We start from the raw sequence: 22,696 nt of genomic DNA on the forward strand, positions 1-22,696 counted from the left end.
ATTAAATTCGGATTTCATAATGGCAGTCAGTGAAGGGTGAGTCTTAGCAGAATATGTATTTTGGTCATTACTGCTGACAGTGGCATAACCTATGTTTACTGCACAGTTTATTTTTCCTTCTTTCTTATGATTTTGTTTCTTTTTTTTTTTTAACACCTCAAGTACCTTAAGTGACAAAATAATGAGATCCCCTGGTCTCGAGAACTGATGTTCCATAATACCACCTCCTTAAAAGCACACGCCTTAATGTCCAACCTGAGGCATGTTTTATCATGGTGCAGCTTTTCTAACCGTTTCCAACTGTGCCCATATATTGGAATGGTGGCATGTGACATTTGGGCAGGTTACTATATTGTTTTCATTTCATTACTCAAGAGACAGTATCTAGAAAATGAGAGATTTTGCATTGTAATGCAGTGTAGTCGTGCACATGAGCTTGTTATAAGTACACGGCTACCATACTGCATTCTGTGCCAAATAAACAACCAAAGTCTTTGAATGAGACGTGTGCCATTTCATGTAATTTATTAAGAAGATGAGATTAAAAATCTCAGCTTCTTATTTCAGTTCATTTTCGTCCCCTGCACTTCTACCGCACACCATGCAAAAACGCAAAACTATGCCATGGCTAAAATGGCTTATTGGATATTATTTTATTACGAATTAACCTTGATAAGATTTCTGTGTGGTGTCCCTCTCGAGTGTGTGGGATGATATTTGCTTGCAGCAGTAAATCTGGCTGCGAGATTTCAATTTAATTCGGCCTGGGAATAATGTAAAGCCTACACAATTTCCTTGACAAATAACCTACACTGAACGGTAAATAACAAGTCTGTAAAATTGTTGCACTGGGATCAAGCCACGGCTCGTATAACAGCTCTGCGTTTGTTGAGTAGTAGCTATGTAGGAAGGATTTATGGTGTATAATAATGGAGAGTAGTGAGTCACAATACTTGTGTGAAGTGAAGACGACCCAGCCCACGCAAAGCTCTCGGTTTAATGTATGCAGCCAGCACCTAATTTCCTATTCCTCTCCAAGGAAGCCTTCTGAAACGAACCCAGTCGCTCTATTTATATCTGGAAACATCTTTTCATCTCGGCGCCGATCATGCCATTAGGTACAGCACAACATTATTTTCACCTGCACGCTGATAAATTTGAATACTAAAACACTATAATGTTTATAAGTCATCAGCTATCAGGCGGCTTACTGTTTAATAGGTCATTTCAGCACTGGTCATTGTAAATGCTCCTACTAGTATTTGTATTTTCGTATAACACTGACAGAGCTTGTGAATTTGAATTGAAATAGATGTTCATGTGTTGAATTTCTTAAGTGTGTGTGTGTGAGTATAAAATATGTGTCATTGAATGCGTATACCTGAACCATTTCTGAATGAGTGCGTGGGCATGTGAAGGAGCCAGAGTACAACTAGTATGATACATGTACTTACAAAAAAGACAACTGTTTCAACGCTTTTAAATTTGTATTCATGCAATTCCTTTTTAGTGGCAATACTCAGTGACATACTCAGCCTGTTACAATGGGCAATACATTGTATATCAAGCCATACTATGGTAACATATGTCAATTTCTGCACATACTGAGCATATACATAGCAGTGCAGAAGTGAATTGTTCTTCAAGGGTGGCAAGTTGTTTCTATTGATTTTTTTTAAATTATTTCTCTCACCATAAAATAATTGTCATTAACTGTACTCGTCATTGTCACACAACTGCATATCTGACCGCAGCTTGAATTCCCACGAGGGATGAGACGACATCTTTTAATCATCAAGTATACGTGAGGTTCATTAAATGGCCTGTGGCGCATACCTTTGAACACTGCACCAGAGGACCAGTCAAATCTGCTTTGTTTGCCACATTATGAACATGCTTTTGTATTTAGTCATTTCATTGACGAGTAGGGATCAAAATAAAAATAAATCATGAAACATGATTAGATTAAAAGGCTTTTATAGTAGAACAGCCAGATATTTTAAAAAGAGTAGGTAAAGCCAAAGGATTTATTCATTTTGGAGCCATGAATTATTGTGAAATCTACCATGCAATGTATACATCATGACATTTCATGTAAGATTATTAGTTAAAATAGTGTACGTTCAATACAAAAATCTATATTCTATCCAATCTATTCCTATTTACAGTTGTAACACAATGTTCAACGGAAACGCTGACTGGTCTTTACGTCAATGTGCTTGCTGTGACCAAAACATTTTAAGTTTAAGAGGCAGGGTTAAAAGGGCTTTTATCTTTTGCCACGGTGATGGGAGCTAATGGGTTTACCCAGATGACTTGTTTGAACAGTTAACGACTGAGAGGAAGGGAAGTGAGTGACAGGTTAATGCAAAAGAGAAAGAACTGTTTAATCAGGACTTGATTGCAATGATATGTCGCATGTATCGAGTGCTGATAAGTACAAATTATGCTAATAGGATCTAGCCAAAATAAGCTACTATAGGCTTTATGTAATGTAGATTTTTAAAGTAATTTTAATGAAACAAAAGGCTGCTGATTTTGATCTGGGGTGTTGGCTCTCTCCCCTGCAAGGTACTGGTTGTATGAATAATGATCGCACTTTATGAGGGGGCAGTGTGTGATGCATGCACGCTGAATATACAGCCCAGTATGTAGCACACGAGCAGTAGATGCACCGTGGACAACGCAGCCGCCACGGGGTTTAACTAGTTTTGGTCAGGGGAAATCAACCCAAGATAAAGCAGGAGGCAAGTTGTTTTCGCAAGGAGTAAACCGGCTGACCATACTTTGCAACAAACAGAATGGAAAATGTGTGAAAATCCAGGAAATGTATTGCAATCAACACAAACAGCACTTTTTTTGTAAACCAGAGTTCATCCTTACCACCCCAGAATCCAGCTGCATGGACTAATACAGTGGTTCTCAAATGGGGGTACGTGTAGGCACTCCAGGGGTACGTGAGATAAAATAAAAAAAGATATATTAAATATTAGCATCCATTTAAAAAATCCTTTAAAAATAGTTATTTAATACATTATTCAATACAATGTAAGTATAAATTCATGTAGATAATTGTATATATTCTATATTAAACCAGACACTGATGGCACAGCACTGTGTATTACATATTTTTTTTCCACTGGTTAGGGGGTACTTGGCTGAACAAATATTTCAAAGGGGGTACAAAAAAGGTTGAGAACCAATGGACTAATAAACCAGTCCAAAACAAATATAAATTAAGCATGTTAAGAAAAACAATGCATTTAATCACTTTAAATCATCCCTGAAGGAAAACCTTCACGGTTGTTTTTCAGAGGTGTCAGGAGTACATGCACAAGAAAACACTTCTCGTCTGCTGAAATAGTAACTTTTTTCGAAAACCTCATACATTTCAGAGTGGATATACAAACAAAGCTTGGTTAACTGTAATAGGAATACGTTTTATCTTCTCTGCTCGAACCTTCTTGATATATGATGTAAATATATAACTTTTGTTTGTTTTGTCATTTTGAAAGTATTTAAAACGTGCAGATTGTCTACGTATTAGTGACCTATTGAACAACATGGTGTAGTTACACTTATAAAGTGGGCTAAAAAAAGCACTATTAGTATGAGGCTGCACCGGTGTGCTCACTCACCAGCTGGGCATCTGCAGGAGGCGGTTCCATTGGAGCGTGTCAGGCAGGTTGAGTTGTGCAGGCACGGATTGTGGAGAGGGTCACAGGGGTCATAGGGCTGGTTGCACACGGGGCCACTGAAGAAGGGGGGACAGGTGCAGGAAAACTCCCCTGGTACCTCTGACTCCTGACACTGAGCTCCATTTAGACAGGGCCCAGAATCACACTCATCCACATCCTCTGCACAGTCCACACCTGTCCAGCCTGGCGAGCACAAACACCTTGGAGACACCAGAGAGGAGATGTGGCACTGTAGAGGTCATTTCAGCATGAATTAAAATGAATACAAAATAAATAAACAATTATTGTGTAGTATTCTAAGGGTTAAGGGGGTCATTCACTCTGGGAAAAAAACGTGCAAAAAATGAAAATAGCAGTGGTACAGTGGGGTGCTGCGGATAAGCTACCACAACAATTGAAATGGTCCACAGCACACATTTTTACACAAGTACACAGCGGTTCAGTCCATGTATTGGCACAGCACTCTTGGATCTTTGTGTGAAGACAGTGCAGGGAATTTAAAGGTTAATTGAACTACTAGTCTAGAGCTGCTTTTAATTCTGGACAGCTGAATGTAGGATACAGGAGGTTAGAGCACTGAGTGGGGATTAAATGGAAATGTATGCATGCTAGACACAGACGGAGAGAGAGAGACGGGGACAGAGAAACAGAGATTTCTGAAGCATCTGCTCTTAAGGCGGGTGAATATTCCACTTGGTGGCAGTGAGTACCCGAGCACTACCAACCACTCCGCCTTGCATTCCTTTTCATCTCACAACTTTTCTACCTGAAGCAGTTTTACGTCTCCCCAGTGAGAGCAGGGCATTAGCTGGAGCAGATACACCAGCTTTTTCCTCCAATGAGTCACAGATCCCCTGAAACCTTTTCATGCTGTGAGCCATTGATTGACTCATTTGTTTTACCTGCCATCTGCAATTCATTATCTCCGCTGCCGGTGGAAGGACATATTGCTATCTCTGAACGGCTTCTTTTTCTGCATTTATTAAGTGACTGATGCACCTTTTGAGGACGGCACCCTCGGGTCGACTCGCACACCTACTTGTAGCTGTTGAGGAGGTCTGTGCAGGTGGCGTGGTTTTTGCAGGGCTGCGATAAACATTCATCAATTTCTTGTTGGCAGAATTCTCCCTCCCAGCCAGAGTGACACACACACTCATAACTCTGCAATACAACAAAAAAAAGGAAACCCAATTAGAATACCATCGAAATATAGTGACACAGAATCTGCACTTGGTGGTCTTGGTGTAGTAATATAATAATACCAATACACACCATTAATATAACAGAAAATGACCGTATATACATATGGAAGCGGTTCATTAAGTTGTTCAGAGGGCATGCTGACACTTACTTGTTTGCTCATTTATACCCATTACATTTTAGTCAACACAGGCACAATGCTTAATATGCTCAAAAATATTTCAGGAAAAAAACTCCCACTCAAAAAAAGCTTTTTGCTGTTGAGAACTGTCTAAACTGAAAGTGTCAAGCTCGTCTTAAATTTCCACATTACTGCCATGCAGATGTATTCCTCCTACCACCCACCCTCTGGATAATATGCAAGCCTTTTTTTTACCCTCGTGCCAGCCAAGGTATACCGTACAAGCCTTTATCAAGCGTACAATATGAGAAAATCAATTATCATAGACATGCAAACATGTTGTTTCTACTGTACATCCAGAAACAGATTTATATATGTAGCTGCGGCCATTGCTAATCTTGTTCATTCCTCCATTCAGAGCAGTATGGGAACAGCTTGTTCTTTATTTCATCTTTGCAATCTGCATTATGATAATTAATCATGGCAAAGGAGATGAATGGCTTGTTGTCTATTACTTTCCAAGGTACTGGTTAATTTAAATTCCTCTTTGCATACAAGATGAAGGAAGTCATATGGTCAAGGTTTTTTCAGGATTCCTCGTTGCCAAGATCCTGTCTGAAGGTCCCGGCTGCTGCTGGTTGAATACATGCTAATCTGTATTTCATACACTGGAGGGGAGCCGTTAAACTTTGTCTGATATAATTTGTACACTGTGGGCTCTTTGGTGGTGAAGGTGGGGGGAAATGCCGTCATCTCTTGATAAATTAGATACCTCCAGGAGACTCCTATTCCTTACCCCTGGCAATAGAACATAATCTCATTTTGCTGCTAAGTCACCTTCAGGGACCGCAATTCTCCAAAATAAGCTAAAGCTCTGTGGGACATGGTGTTCGGAGAGAGGAATAGCTGCACTGTAAACAAGACTATGCTGAGAGGTTTCCAAAAACTGTCCCAGTTTGAACAATGAGTGGAGAAAAAAAACTAGACACTGTAGAGAACAGAGAACAGCATGACGAAAACATTTTGGTTGAAATTTCGTTATAGCCCTCATATCACACCCAATACCCTTCTTATGTGTCCTTTTGTCTTTGGATTGGGAGTTTTCCCTTTATCCCAGAAAATTACACTGGATGTTCTCACCAGGATTTTGTGCTGGGGCAATTTTGAAACCCTGTCACAGAATCCCTTGTTGATTATTTCACAATATAGAGAGAAAATGAGCATGTGTCCTTCAGTTATCCTCAAATTGCTACAGTAGCACTTTCTTGAAACTAAGGATTCTTGACAGCAACAAAACATGCTAGTTTGCTTTTGATGAATATTAGAAATTGACCAATGAAAACCTAAAAATGACCTTTGTTGTCTCAGAAAATTAGTATTACCCACTGAATACTTATGAAAGGTTCTGTATTATTTTTTTTTCTTTTCTCCTCATTATGTGGTTCCTCCGAGACTCCGTAAGGGCAGACAAGCGAAACATGCTTTTATTGTGTTACATAGATCTCATCGTTCATACACACATTATGCACTAAGTGCAAACTTATTTTAAACCCAGACATTAGGTGTAGACTATACTGTACACACAAAGTTATCTGTCTTTGTCCAAAGGAGAAGACTTTATCTACGACACATCTGCTTCACTACTGCAATCTGTTAGCAAATAAGCAGCTGTTGGAAAAAAAGGCCCCTGGTACTCATTGCACAGTTTGTAAGCAGCATGCAGCTCCCAAGGCCTTTTTGCAGCTGAAACAGATCAATGTTAAAGGCTAAAAGCACACTTAAAAACAGAGGTAGAGCTGTTTCTTGCAAAAAAACAAAAGTCTTAAAATGTTCTTTTAAACCCAAGTGTGTGCATCTTTGGAAGCAGACATGCGTGGTATAACATGAACTAGAAGCAATCAGCATTTAGATAATTACTTGATCTTTGATGTACAGCCTAAATTTCACAAACTCAGTTTTCACTCATTATTTCAACAAGGCTTAAACAGAAAATCAACTGAGGCGTGCAGCTAGAAGGCAGACCAGGACTGTCCTGTTCATCCTACCACTGAAGTTCAATCCAAACTCTACATTAGCTTAGCTACAACTATATAAGGTGAAGCTGCAAATGTAGTGTATCTTTTCAGAAAGAGGACAACTTATGAGTGGCTGTTTTGACATATGCATTCTTAATTTCCTTTCTGTGCCGATGCATGACATAGTCAGGAAGGGCAAACCCTGCAACTAGATATAGTTGTAGATGAGCCAACACAATGCAAAAATCTAAAATAAAGAAGTATCAACTTGTGAATCCTAAAATGAAACATCTATCTGCAAAAAACCTCCTGTGTGCTTTTCCAAGTGTACTTTAGGAACCTTTCGGTCATTTTAACACATTTAAAACTCAGGCCACCAGGAATAAATGTTATAATTGGCATGATTTGTCTGTTAGGAGATAAAATAATGAGGTGCATTCATTCAACATTATGAGACATGTCCTGTTCCTTTCCTTGTTTCACCCAGAAACCTGACACTTGAAACGTACTTTCATCTCCTCCTTCCCAATAGGGCCAATACAATCTGCCGGATTTGCCTTGAATATATAAACCTGATCGTTGTACAGCTGTAGCAGAGCCCAGAATCATATCGCCATATTTTTAATTATTTTTAATAATACATAACTTTTCATGTTATTGCACAGTTGTTTATATTTTACTGTGACAAAAATGCTTTCAAACATTAAACTGCATGGCAGACATCAAAGGTAATAGGCAGAGCCTTATGTGTTTCAGGTCTGTCAATATTCTATAATAAACTGGAGTGCTATCCAAAGAGTTGTGGTGATTTACAGGACAATGTGCCATTTTAAAGCCTTTTAATAGCTATTATATCAGGCCATTATATTGCCAAATTAAAAGTGTTTCTACTTACCAGATGGAGGTCCTTACATATCGAGTTGGTGCTGCACAAACTGTTCACGCAGTCGTCAATGTCTTGCTCACATCTCAGCCCAGCAAAACCAGGATTGCAAAGGCAGTAAAAGCCATCTACAACTGAAACGAGATCAGTAGGACAGTTACAGCTCACATCATACACTAATTTACTCGACTCTCAGTAGATCAACATCATAACACAGGTACGCGCTAATAATGGCTATGAAGCACAATCCTCCACTGTGATTTCATTTTTAAATGGATGTGACGATTGAAATAAAGGCCTTGTGCTGGATCAGTCAAACCTGTTGCTGCTAAATCTAATCTATGTGACAGGTTATATCACCCCCCCCCACACACACGCACACACACACACACACACACACACACACACACACTAGCCAGTCAGTCCCTTTTCTCCTACTACTTTCCTCGTTCCCCTCTTCCTTGTCATTAGTTTTCACATTCTCAACACACTGAATGAGAGGAAAAGCAGTACAACAATGGGAAGAAGCACATTTCAGGGGCCATTCTTTATTCAGATGTTACAAATGTGCCAATTTCTTCCATCAGAAGCTAGAATCTTCCCCGTCAAAAAATCCATTCCTGCCTTTCCTTAATTATTAATGACGCTAAAGTGGGATGCATCATTCTGTTTCTCCAACACAACACTGGTGTACAGGCAGCCAGTGACAGAGGTAATTGCACTTCTTACAGGAGTGAATTTATTACTTCCCCAGTCAGGGTCCCAGGATTCTTCATTATCCCAAAGATTTACCACGTAATCTATGCTGTCACTCTGTCTTGGTGCGTGTAGCTGCTATTACTCTCATTAAATGCTTAAGGTCCTGGGTGGCAGCAGCATTACTCATCTCAACCACTGTGGCTATGCAGTGCTCTCCCTGGTGGCTGGCTGGCTGCTGCTGCTGCTGAGCGCCGGCCAATAGGTCCTAGAGGCCTGCCACACTAACCGAAGGTGCACTGGCTGCACTGAAGATTAGTCAAGACAGCCGGCCGAGGTCTACTGCAGCACAGTGAGGGATACGATACTCTTCGATAGCAATCCACTGCCAGCGCGGTTTTGTTCCGGCATAATCCAGTTGAAAAACCATTGGCGGGCTCGAGGGCATTAAGACAGCACAAATATTTTGCTGATGAGGGAAATCTGATTTGACCCCGCACAACCTGTGCTCAGTAATTTCAGGCATCTCAAAGTAAAATGTATCACAGATAGATTTGTGCGGTTTTAAATTGGTATCTTGACTTTTTGATTTTTATTTAGATCACTGAGATTGTGATACCTTATTCTAGAGATGGAATAAATAGGGGTAATATCTTATCAAATAGCCACAAGAAGACAGACAATATTCTTTGATAGTATTATGTTCCTTTTAAATGAAAACACACAGCAGTGATGCTAAATTGATTTACTTCTACACTTATGTTAAGAAACTAATCAAGCCTACTTCAGCAGATAATGTCCTAGATCCTCACATCAGATGGGATAACTCCACTCTCATAACACTCCTATTAGCTGCAATGGTCACCTAATTGAAAACTGCCTGTCAGACTGTAAGTGAGCGGAACTAAATTTGACAAATGCCCAGTGTGTGTGTGTGTGTGTGTGTGTGTGTGTGTGTGTGTGTGTGTGTGTGTGTGTGTGTGTGTGTGTGTGTGTGTGTGTGTGTGTGTGTGTGTGTGCGCGCACATAGAGGTTAGCTTCCATCTCGAGTGCCTGTTATTAAGCATTTTGGTCGGATAGGCTGTGTCTTACCATCATAGCAGAAGCCGTGAAAACAGGGGTTGGAGCTGCACTCATCCACATTGATTTCACAGCGGGAACCAGTGAAGCCTCGGCGACAGTGACAGCGGAAACCCAAAGGGAAATGGGCTTGATCCAACTCCTCAACACACACTGCACCATTCTCACATGGATTACTGGCCTCACAGGGTAAGAAATCACAATTATGACCTGGAGTGAGGCAAAGAAATGCACGTAAGAGAACCACCCAGCAGACAACAATACAACCATCTCTTTAGAAATGCAATGGACCTGTCATTCTGGGGTTGCTAAAGATTATTCTCCTATTGTATGATTCCTTTAACCCATCCATGTGGTAGATTACATGCTGTGTCAAGATTACTCATTGAACAGAGAGGAATAGTTGAACACAAAACATGTTCCAGTAGATGCTGATCCAAAGTCACTTTCTTCAACCGCAGATTATCCTCACATATATATACAGTATATTCAGAGTCGAACACTCTGGTTGCTGTTTTGGATGTATTTTAGAACAGTTTTGACCATTTCAGTGACTGAACATTGGAAATGAAATGGCTGATGTAATAACAGTACCTACAACATTACAAGCTTTTTGCTTGTAACAATACCATAACCAAATGCATAGTCTCCATCCTCAATTCCAATTGGCAGTCATCTTGCCCTCCCATTTAAAACAACTCATAAAAACACACCTGCACAAACTGAAAGTTACAGTTTGCAATATTAAGATGTCTGCGGCACTTAACAATCACTTTGTTTTAGCAAACTGACAGAACTGTACAGACAAATTAAAGTACAAGACATCGTGATATTTAGATGCATGCATACATCTGTAGTATTTGAATTGCATCAAATACAAGAAATAAAGAACATGCATATACATCATTTCTTTTCACAAAGCAGTGATGAAAAAGAATCAGCCCATGCAATGCACGTTAAAGGAGTGAAGAAAAAGCTTTCAATGTTGCAAAACATAAAACATTTGACAAAACACATTGGGTACCTCTGATGATTTCTGTAAAAACAGTTACAAGAAGAAACACGTCAAGAGACATTCCGACCGTTTCAAAAATTATCAGCAATGATCAGTTGCTTTTTTGGAGATGGAATTTCTGAACTCTAATAGGTTCTAAATGCTTTAATTAAAAATATATATAAGGCACATCATTGCTTTTGGCTGAGCCAGCAAGATGTCGTAGCCACAGCTGATTAAATGGTGGTAAATGGACTGTACTTGTCTCGTGCTTTTCTAGTCTTCCGACCACTCAAAGCGCTTTTACATGTCATCATTCACCCATTCACACCCTGATGACAGGGCCCACCCTGCATGCCCATCAGGACTCTAACTAACATTCAAACAAATTCACACACCGCATGGCACAGCATGCGGGAGCAATTTGGGGTTAAGTGTCTTGACCACATCGACATGGACTAGCAGAGCCGGGGATCGTACCGGCAATCACCTGATTGAAGGACGAAACTGCTCTACCACTGAGCCACAGTCATCCAACGTACAGTTCAGTTCTGGCTATGTCAGCACATACCATAGAAACTTGATACTTTAATATTGTAAATACTTCCAAAAGCAATTAGCCAGTTATACACTACGCAGTGAAGCATTACTAGTTTCTTATTGAGTGAAATGTTGTGTATATAACATGATCTACAAATAAAAACTAGAATGACCACCTCTTAGTTGTATACCTCCACTAATCAGTCATGTTGCAGTTTACATCCATGTCTGTCCAAAATGTCATCACTTCATTATTTTATTCTGTTGGTGTGAAATTGGTATAATTAGCTTATCAACTATTGAGTTATGGACGGTTTTGTGAAGTCACAGTGACCTCTGACCAACAAATTCTAATCAGCTCTTCCTTGAGTCCAGTTGGATGTTTGCGTCAAATTTAAAGAAAGATCCTTAATTTGTTCCTGAGAAACCGTGTTCATGAGAATGGAACGGACGGACAGACAACTCTTTTGTAATTTTGGGTATTCACAATTTCGTGCACAAACCGACACACAGATATAGAGCAATTTGAACATGTGTAAAACTGTTTCACAAATGCACACATCACAACCTAAATAAATACATATATATATATATATATATATATATATATATATATATATATATATATATATTTTATAGACCGATTTATTACTTCAACTTCACAGAACTGATCATTTCCACTTGACGACTAACGACTTCTTATTGTACTTATTTACAGATGATACCCACAGATCAGGTCACATTTGCATGTGGAGTTTGAGCGTTTTCACAGTCTGCAGCTCCACACTCCACAATTATCATTTACGTATTTACTAAACCGTTATCTATATCTTCCTCTTATTAGTACGATATTAATAATGTGCCTGAAAAACAACATAACATTACTTATGGTAGCAGTGCTGGTGTACTGAGTGAAAGAGGGATTCCTAAAATGAAATAAATGTTGATTAACCTATATTATATTATATTATGTTATATAGGGACGTCTACTCAAATATTAAAACAATGAAAATAAACCAAAGCAATGCTTGACAAGGGAGTGATGAGCTTTTCTGTCTTTTTAGAAAAATGTCTCAAACACATTGAAATGACACAAAATGTAATGAAAAAACACAGCATGCATGTTTTAATCTGTCTGTAGATTATGAAAATAGTCTTAAAACTCCATATGCAAATCTAACCTGATGTGTGGTCTCAATCCGTTCACACATTTAACAATTTGTAAATGAACAATTTCACATACTGGAAGCTTCTCAATGCTGAAATATTTATTCAGATTTTCATGTGTGCATTTGTTCGAATTGCTTTGTATTCGTGTGAACATTGGGATACACAATACTTCAAATATGTATGTTCATGCGTAGATCATGTAATATACATTTGATTACGTTTCGAGATAAACTTCATTCCATAGTTTCATGTTGGAACAACATCATGACCAGACAATAGCTACTTTCTTTCGGGAAAGGCGTGGCCACACTACTGATATGCAATGACCAGTAAAGTAAGCATTTTGACAGCTTCTTGTGGTTGATAAGTAGGGAGCGGTATGACAGCTCCATGAGGCAATATTTTTTATACAAACACTGCATCAAACCCCCTTCTGTAGTGTGAGAGGATAAACAGACCTGCCAATCTCATCGAGAATCAACAACCCGTTTTATAGCTCTTAGCAGCTTTGAGTCATTGCAGCACTCACAAACTTGAGCACTGGAGACAAGCACGGTCCCTTAATTTAGTATTATCACACTTGTGCTGTGGCTATCTGCTATTTGAGAAATACTGCCAGACTTGAAGAAAGAGTGGAATTGTTCATAAAATCAAATAAGACAGAATTTGTATTTGCTTTTGAAACATTGCCCCTGAAATGTGTGATCGAGGTAGATGAATGAAGTGGCTGATTGGGAAACCAAGGCTACTGCTTTTGTAAGATGTGGATACTTTTTTAAGTGATTTAAATTACTGTGAGGCACATATTAGGTTATTACATGTTAATTATATACTGAGCTCCGTTGCTTTGATGATCCCAAATTGTCTCTCTCTGAGTTTACTTTATTATTTTACCATACAAAGCAACCACATCAGTATGTGGCCACTGCCATACCTTAAACTTTAAGTAAGAATGAGGTAATCAACCGTGCCTCATTCCTGCCAGACTTTCTATCGTGATTTGAATTAAACACAAGACTTCCATGTTCATTTTCATGAGCGCTCTGAATCTTTCTCCTCAAGCTGTCAGCGGTCTTTGAAGTGCCTTTTTGTAATTTTCATGTGTCTTTTTCAGGAGTCATTTCCTCCTGGCCACTCTGCCGTAAAGCCTAGATTTGTGAAGTGCTGCCCTGACTGTTGTCCTTCCAGGAAGATCTCACAGCCAGGGAGCTCATTAGATCTGTCAGTGGTCCTTGGGTTTTGACCAAGGTCCTTCTTGACTGCTTGCATGGTTTTTTAGGACGAGCGTGTCTAGAAGGAGTCTGGCTAGATGAATGTTTTTCACATGTATTAATGATGGAGCCCTTTGTGCTCCTGTGAAATCACTTTCAGAATGTTATCCACTGCCAGTTCCTTCATGGCACAGCCTCTACTCTGAGAAGAGTCTAATGATGAAAAACAGCTTGTGTTTGATGTGAATCATATTCAGAAAAGTGCAGTCATTACTAACTTGGGACAGAAACAATCTGCGTCAACAGGTAAACATTAAAAATCAGGTAATTTAAGATGTTTTATCTTTGATCATTTGTTTATAGAGGTATATGTTGTGTTATACCAGCTTCAATCTACTTAACAACAACTGAAAAAAATAAATCCTCATTTTTATATATTTTTCAATAAAAGTAACACATTCCTATTGTGTCTATTACTGATAACCAAACGTGTCAGTTAACAATATATGACTACAAATGTTTTGTTGATTTCTTACAGTAAACTATGATCTAAGATATTTACATAATGCAAATGCACTATAATATTATTATTTGTGAAAATAAAATAATTAAAATAAAACATTATAAATTAGCAAAGGCCATTATATAATGTCATCAAGAAAGCTAGGACGATGTTTTAGGTCCAAACAGTGATCATTCTTTAGAACAAGCCTTAGCTTTTCACCATCTTCTCATGTCTCATGAAAAGAATAGTGTGAAATCACCCACCAACATTTTAATTCCCATCTTTCATCATCTCTCATCTGACTAAATGATGAAAGATGTCACATGTGGCAGAAGCGCACACCATAGCGTACATCTTAGTAATTACTCAAGTTTTTTTGGATTTAACCAACCATAGGTAGCAAATTAAGATGTACTCATTTTGTTGAGACATGTGAGGTGAGTTCAGACAGGTGAAAATAATAGTATGTGGAGTTAATTAACTTTGCTTCTTGTCCCCATTCCCTCAGTGCTCATTACCTTTAAACGGAGCCACACATTGGCAGAAGTAATTACCAGGCTGGTCAATGCAAGTGGCTCCATTCTTGCAGGGAGATGAAGCACACTCATCAATGTCAAGCTCACACTCTGTACCTTTGACAGAAAAGAACACAGATTGATAAATATGATATATTTGGCTGTACATTCAGTATTGAAATCAAAAAACGCATCACTGCAGTTGCTGTTTCTTAAACCCAGATAGGGTTTAACTTAGAATAGGGTTTTGTGTACATTAGTTTTGATACCATACACACAGATGATGTGGAAGCTGATAGTGCTGAATGCAGCTAAAATACCAGAGCTGGGTCTCTATAGTGCCGCAAAAAGGAATGAACAGCAAACACCATTCTCACAGGAAGAACCCCATTTCAGATATCATTCTGAATTTTCCAAAAAACGATTATAGGAAGAGAAACCTGCATCTTTGTGATGATAAGATTCAGCACTGCAACCAGTGGTGTTGCTTGCAATGCAGTGAATCTGGCTCTGTGGGAATTAACCGCAGTTATTAAGAAACGTTTATAGGTGGAATAACATGATCTTTGTTTTAGTTGAGAGTTATTCTTCTTCTTTGTGCTTTTAACAGCCAAATGTAGGGAAATAATTAAGGCTTCCAAATGTGTGCAAGTATCAAACCACTGTTTTGTCTCTACCCTTTAAAGAGGAGCGTCTCATGGCTTTATGGCCGTACATAATGTTTTAGTATTGTCTGAATATGTTGCACATATGCAATGAACTTATTCATGTTCAAACATACAAAGATTCTACTCACTAGAATACATTAATGCATTCACTCACCTGTGAATCCAGGCATACAGACACATCCATAGCCATGAACAAGGTCAACACATGTGGCATTGTGCATGCAGGGTGAGGACATGCACTCGTCGATGTTGACTTCACAGTAGTTTCCTGTAAAAACATGAGATTTAAAAGAGTCAGGCTAAAATAATGACTATGAGCAGCAAACATATAGCGGTCCACCAGAGCCGAGACACACACTCTTCATCATTCATTCCCATGGTCGTTTATCCTCATAAACTCAGTTAAAAGAGGTAGATTGTAGATCAGGAATATTTAGGTCTACTTGTAGGATGATGTCCATGTTGATCTCTAATTATGTTGTTGCACCTGGAGGATTCTGTTGGTGTATTTTTTTATTGTAATGTCATTTCTTTGATAAGAATGCTATGCTGGTGGTCAACTCCCATGTAGGGCGGTGACCGGATAGTAGGGATGGGTATCGTTTGGGTTTTTTCCGATACCGGTGCTAAACCGATACTTTTAAAACGATACCGGTGCCTAAACGTTGCCTGAACCGATACTTTTTTATTGCCAAGGCAATTCTTTTTCTTCTTTCTTCTTTCTACTTTTTCTTCTGCAACAGAACTCAGACACTGTTGGATCCTAAAACTGCTGCTTTACTGGACTACACGTCATCATTAATATCGATTGGAGAGATTTGTTCCATCAAGCCAAGGACGACGTTCAAAAGCTCGTGCTCGTGTCTCCAGCGATCTCTGTGCGCGCACTGTGTGTGTGTGAGCGCTGGAAGCCCCGCCCCCTCGAGCCCCGCTCTGCATGCAGGCAGACAGAGAGCAGAGCAGCGAGTGTGCTCTGATCCGCGCTATTTTAATAATCGTTCTTAACGTGCGGGTACCGCGCTACCTTTTTAGTATCTATATACCGTGCAACTTTACAGAGTAGTGTAAAAAAAAAGAAGTATTTAAATCGGCTCAGGCACCGGAAGGAAGCACCAAAATCTGCGTTGCTTTTCGGTCCGGTAGGTACCGGACGTGTTCTCGGTACCCAACCCTACCGGATAGTCATCACTTACTGTTCCTTTTGCTGTTCCAAGTCTGTGTTACTCTGAATAACGCTATTTCATGTTCGTTTTATGACCAAAAAGTACTGCAGCTTTGATTTGTAACATTTTATGACTCATGCTCAGTTTTGCACTTTCCTTCAACTTTGTAAAATATATGTTGCATTTGACTTAAAGCCTCTTCATGGAGAGTTTGAAATTTGCTGATTGTGACACCTTGAATCCCTTGGTTGCAGTATTTTAAGACAGTTGTCACAAAAATTAAGTCAGTCTTATATTCCGTGTGCACATTTTGCAACACATGGAATAAACACATTTTTACAGTTATGCTAGCAAAGTTATTTTTACACTGTTCTGGATATCTGACAAATAAGGTTTTTAAATCAAACAACTATCTTTCTGTCCAAACACCATACTTTCTGTTGCCGACTTCTATCTATTGCTATATTGTATATGACACAACAAAAATAGATCACGTAATATGCAATATGGTTTATTCCCTTGCCGGCCTAATTTGTTTACTCCATGAATACAAAATAGATCTGCTGCACACAAACCAAGCTGTGAGGTGATGTTTTTTTGCATTATCACCATTTCACACATTTAATGTTGTTGTAAGCTTTGGAGGAGGCTGTGAGCGTGAAATGCTAAAGTGAGAGGAGGTCTTTGAATTACAGCAACATTTCATATATTCCCAGTCTACGGTTTTCTGCTTCTCTTGTATCACTACAACAGTTGTTAGTGCATAACCTCATCGCCTCCCATGTGGCCTGAAGGTTAGCGTGAGTTCATAGCTGAAACACTGAGGCTGTCTTTGAAATATTATGCTAAATGCAGCCAAAAACATTTAGATTTCTCTGAAAGACTTTGGGGACCTCCAAATATTTGTTTAAATCCATTCATTGTAAGAGCAGTTTCCTATTACAGCAGGTACAATAGACACTTCAACATGAAGAGTTTAAATGTTCATGATTTAACTCTCAGTATAAACCACCTGTATCCAGAAAGTCTAACATATTTGTGCAAGACTTTCGTTGCACCATCAGCATCAAAAAGCAATCAAGTCTCACTGAGTTCTGGCCAGTGAAACCATGAAACTGGGTTTGCACCATTAATGTTCCAAGAGGATGACCACTGCTCAAGTTACAGTTATTAAGGTGAGGATTTGCCTTGTTTAAAGTGCTTTCTTCTTTTTCTTCGTCTTTTCACCTAACCCACAAACACCTACACACACATGTATGCCATTTCACTTATTTCATACACACATGGTGTGTAAGTGCGGCCTCCATTGTGGAATGTTGCGTGACATGACTTCTTTATGTGACTACGTCCATCTTCGTGCTCCATCCTCCCCTTCGCCATTGTTAAGTTACGAGACTACGTCCGACAGCTTTCTCTTGTTCTCTCTCTTCTCTCGGTTCTCTCTCCTCCTTTCTTTTACTCCATCTCCCTTCTAAGGAGCAGTTTTCTGCTATTTCTTTTGCGCATATGTGTTGTAATAATAGCTTGATGCAATAGCCTGTGCTCAAATTCAAACCTTCACTGTTCCCTCTTAATGTGAAATAGGACTTTGACTATTGTCTTCATGGCCAATCAGCGTCCCGTTTCTCGACATGCTCTCTGTACCTCTGCTAGCGCGCTGCCTCCGTTAGCACCCTCCACCCCCGCTGTCCTCCTCCGGGTGCCAGGAGCGAAGCCACATGAGCGCCACATGAGCTAGGGCCGGCGCTGTTTAGGCTCCTCTTGGCGGGCCCTGCTCCAGCAGTTATAGGCTACCATGGCGAAAAGAAAGGCAGAGCAGGTGCCCCAGAAAAAGGTCTGCCTAACGTTAAAAAATGAGTGGCTAGTTGAAATAGTCCAAACTGACACAGGTAGGATGAAACTTTCAGACGTATTTAAATATGAAGAATATTAAGTTATTAAATTGTTTATATAGGCTACCTTTAGGAAAAATGACACTTTAAACGTCAATTTAATAGGCCTATAATTATTGTTAAGCACTGCATTAGCATTTTTCTTTCAATGAAGTTCCACTTAAATGTTGTACCTGCTGAGAAATGACTAAACACCTTTGATACTTTTATTTTTTATATATATATCATTATCAGTCATAACCAGTCATAACCTCCCTTTATTGAAGTTTAACAAAGATCCTTTAAGTTCAACTAAACTGACTGGTAAAACACCATCATTAAAATGTTCCCAAAGTCCAGCCATTATAAAAGATATTGAATAAATATCCACCTTGTATACATATTGATGCCTTTGCTGTCATCTCTTTGAATCCCCTATGGCTAACGCAGGCTTGTGGTCATTTTCGGCAGGTCGCGTGGTTGCGAATTGCTCACAGTGCTGAAATGTGCGCTCAGAAAAAAAAAGATTTGCTCAGTGCTGAAAAAAATTAGAGGGAACATTGGTGGTGACCCATTATTATTATTATTAATATATGTTAATAATCCTATCAATATTAATACTTATATGAATAGCAATAATGACATTGTTATACTTGCTAATAACCAAAACACACTCTTGCCAAATCCCGACAATATCAAAATCTAATTTCTGGTTGACCATGAAATCAGATGTGGATATTGGTCCCCAGTGGATAACTCCTAATGCCTATGTGACCTCTTTGACATTTACTCTGATGCCACCTTGAGGTCAATTTCTTCTACTTGCACAAAAGTATAATTTTGTAAAAGTCATTCAATTTGCTGAACATATTCTTGCACACACAGGGATAAACACTTTTAACTATTAATGACGCAATGTCCTTTCCTCCGTCACCACCCTGAAGATAGACTTTACATTTTAGCCTCAATGTTAGGAAGAACATGTAACGAGGGGCAGCTGAGCTTTGGAGTGGTATGATTCGTTTATAAACAAAAGAGCATCTGAAAAATGTACTTTTAGAATATAAATCTCATGAATAATAAATCTCATCACTATGTGTTACGTGCACAATTAAGCAGATCACCTTCCACACACTATGAGCAGAGACGATAGAAAGTCGTTTCCCTCTTCACATAAAAAAGAAAATTGCCTTGATGGGATTTCTGAGCCTCCTCTGTAACTGTGTAAAAGGTTTCCATTATTGAGAGGCATCGAGCTTGAATGGAATGTAATCAAGAAATTGCCATACATTTTAAAAAACCACATCCGGAGTGTAGTTTATATTTCCATTCCAGGAATATATTCATAGTGCCACCTGTAGTTTAAAGAAGTAAGACAAGAGCTGTGATAATAAAATAGTATGTAAAGCGAGTGAAACTCCTCAGATCCCACCCCGAGCATGACAAGGTGTATGCACTTCAATATGATCTCCACAGTTCAGCTGTCAGCAGCTCTTGCCACTTTGATTTTCATGAAATCCAATCCACTCGTCTTCTAAATCGAACTGATCCTACTGTTAAATGAATATATGAGAAGGGTCAGAAGATTTGGGGTCAAAATCACAATCAGCCACAGTGTATAAACTGTAGATTTATTATAGTAGACATTATGTTGTAATTATATTTCTTTTAATTATATTTCTTTTAATATCATATTGTATTGTTGCATTGAGACCAAATGACATGACACATGGACATATTGCATTTGAATTATTACCACATTCGTTACAAAAAACAAATGTGTAATTTCTGGTTGAACAACAATAATTTTTTTGCAATGTATTTTAAGTTTTCTAACTGATTTAAGCTTCACTCACTTCCCATGCTAGTGCACCCACAGGTCTTCAGTTAAATATTTAATTTGGCAAAATTTGAAGTTCTGTCTACATTGAGACTACATTACAAGAAAAATGAACAATACCTATATTCTCTCTAAACGTACTCACATCCATGTATTAAAGCACACTGGTACGCAGGGCCTTACTGACGTTGCCTCCCACTCATCATTAGCCGCATACAAGTCTGAGCAGTGATGTGCAAACAAACACATTTACGTAAAGAAGCATATGAAATACCTGTGACTCCAAGAGGACACTGGCAGCTGAAAGAGTCAAGCTCATCAATGCAGGAGCCTCCATTTTGACAGGGCTGGCTGAGACATTCATTCACTTCAATCTTGCAGTCATCTCCTTAGAAAGCGTAAAAGATGCCCAACATGTTGACACATTGCTTCGTTGAATAAAATGTCACTTTGACTTACAAAGAATGACTACAACATAGCTTTCACTTACCAATAAATCCAGGCGCACAGAAGCAATTGTAGCCACCGAGAACGTCTTTACAAATACTCAGGGCTCCGCACGGCTTTTCTTCACAGTCATCAATGTTTATCTCACAAAACTGGCCTGTTAACCCTGCAGAGAGAGGGACATGTATTCTATAGGATTTCTCACTGGGGAATAATCTCTTAAAGAAGTGCCTGCTGGATGTGATATACCGTAGCGCTGTCTTGTAAAGACATCTAGTAGTGAAACAGGCATTCAAAACTATTATTAAAGAGCAAAATGAGAACTTGATTAGCTGATGTTATTTCCTTTCTTCACAATCACAGTATTATCAATCAATGACACATGTTAAAATGGTGCTTCAAAACAGCAGTGAGTACCACCAGTGGGGAGCAATGGTTATGGTAATGGTATACCATTATGTTTTGAACCTGCAAAAGAACCCACTTCACTTTCACTGTTAAACAGCGGGCAGCAGTGATGTGTGAAGCAATACCGACAAAAGCAGGGAAAATGAAGACTGCTAGCTAGCAAACATGGATGTAAACGATGCAGGTTTTAGAATATACAAAAGGTTGTTTTTTGTTTAATATTTTATGAGGAAGTAAGTGTGTCTAATGTTTGCTTCAATGAAACAAATAGTGTATTTTTTCAAGAGAAACTGAATATAAAAATGACTGTTGACAAGAAAACTCCAACAAGTACCTTAAAACATAATACTAATGGAGATTTTTGCTCCATTGAATCACTTTGCTTTTTTTCCATATTGACACATTTCATTCATGGTGGTCATTGAACATTTAAAGGGGAACTTTGCTATTTAACCAGTGGCGGGCCGTGGATTTTCTACCTGCACTTTCAGTGGATCAGCTGTTCGGCACAATGAGAAAATAAGCTAACAGGGGAAAATTATTATAATACATGGAGTGTATTTGAATTATAAAATAGCTATAACTTTGTGATTCTGTTTAGGCCAGCAGAGAAGGCTTAGCAGGCCCTGACGGCGCGCCACTGTATTTAACATGACGAACCCTATGCCTCGATATATCCCTCAATTTGTGTGTGTGGAACTGCCCCATAGACAATGAAACTAGAAAAACATTTTAAAAAAAGACACAGAGCATCCAGGGGAATGTTCTACTTACATGTTCTGTTCCACAACGGAGAACAACTATAATAGAGTTTTGCAGGGATGACATCATTTTGTTTAACACCACCAGGATTATTTCTTTGGATTTTAGATAGTTGCAGAAAATAAGCTCTGTGTCAAAAACACAAGTTTATTACACGTACATGTTTTGTTCAGTAAGATAAATGAGGGTGAGTACACACAACGAGGCTGTGAAGGCGGATCATTGAGCCACTTATTTTCCAAAATTCACGACAAGGGTATTTACTGACACATTTTTTTATTGTAGAGCAAAACTTTAAAATATCTTAAACGTGTCTTAACCACAGATCTTATTATAGGCATCTAACCCAGAACTCGAGAAGAGGGAACCAGTGGAGCACAGACGCAAGCTCATCCTGCAGCACTCTATATAACAAAGCTCATTTGGTTATGAAAAAGGAAACTCATCTCTGCGGGTTCACAGCATCAGTCTATCACTCCGATTCATTGTCTATTGAGCAGCTCTTTACTATCCTTGATGACATCACAAGTTTGAGACTTCTCTGGTTTCTGGCTTTGAGAGAGAGTAGCTCATTTTCAAAAATATTCATTGAACTTTCCCGAGCCATGGAAACATATTGGAAAATCTCAATTTTGGTGGTTGTTCCCTTTAATGCCCTAACACTGGTGGCTTGTTATTCAATTTGGTAAGTATAGGAACAAAATGCTTGTTGTCTGCAACTTATATGGAATAATGTTATATTAAGTGAAATTACTAGATGTGATTACGGTTGACACTTTGCACTCTAATTAGCAAGTATTTACTATGTTGTGAGGCAGTTCCTGAAAACAAGTAAATACTATGTGAATGCTTTTCTATTTACATTTACTTATCATATATAATTACCTCATTTATCTGCACCTATAATTA

At 38.8% G+C, this 22,696-nt stretch overlaps 1 protein-coding gene across 1 annotated transcript in view; it reads right to left on the minus strand.

Annotated features, from left to right (window-relative positions):
* Nucleotides 1-22,696, minus strand: part of eys (eyes shut homolog) — a gene marked incomplete at both ends in the record, with an annotated part of 160,841 nt that overhangs the window by 95,431 nt on the left and 42,714 nt on the right. The window contains 8 exons of the mRNA XM_079229546.1: nt 3,639-3,898; nt 4,738-4,859; nt 7,930-8,051; nt 9,706-9,903; nt 14,632-14,745; nt 15,451-15,564; nt 20,445-20,558; nt 20,661-20,783. Of these exons, the coding sequence (XP_079085672.1) occupies nt 3,639-3,898; nt 4,738-4,859; nt 7,930-8,051; nt 9,706-9,903; nt 14,632-14,745; nt 15,451-15,564; nt 20,445-20,558; nt 20,661-20,783 (1,167 nt within the window). The remainder of the gene's footprint in view (nt 1-3,638; nt 3,899-4,737; nt 4,860-7,929; nt 8,052-9,705; nt 9,904-14,631; nt 14,746-15,450; nt 15,565-20,444; nt 20,559-20,660; nt 20,784-22,696) is intronic.

The sequence above is a fragment of the Taurulus bubalis genome (assembly GCF_910589615.1).
Source record: "Taurulus bubalis genome assembly, chromosome: 14".
NCBI classification, from domain to species: Eukaryota; Metazoa; Chordata; class Actinopteri; order Perciformes; family Cottidae; genus Taurulus; species Taurulus bubalis.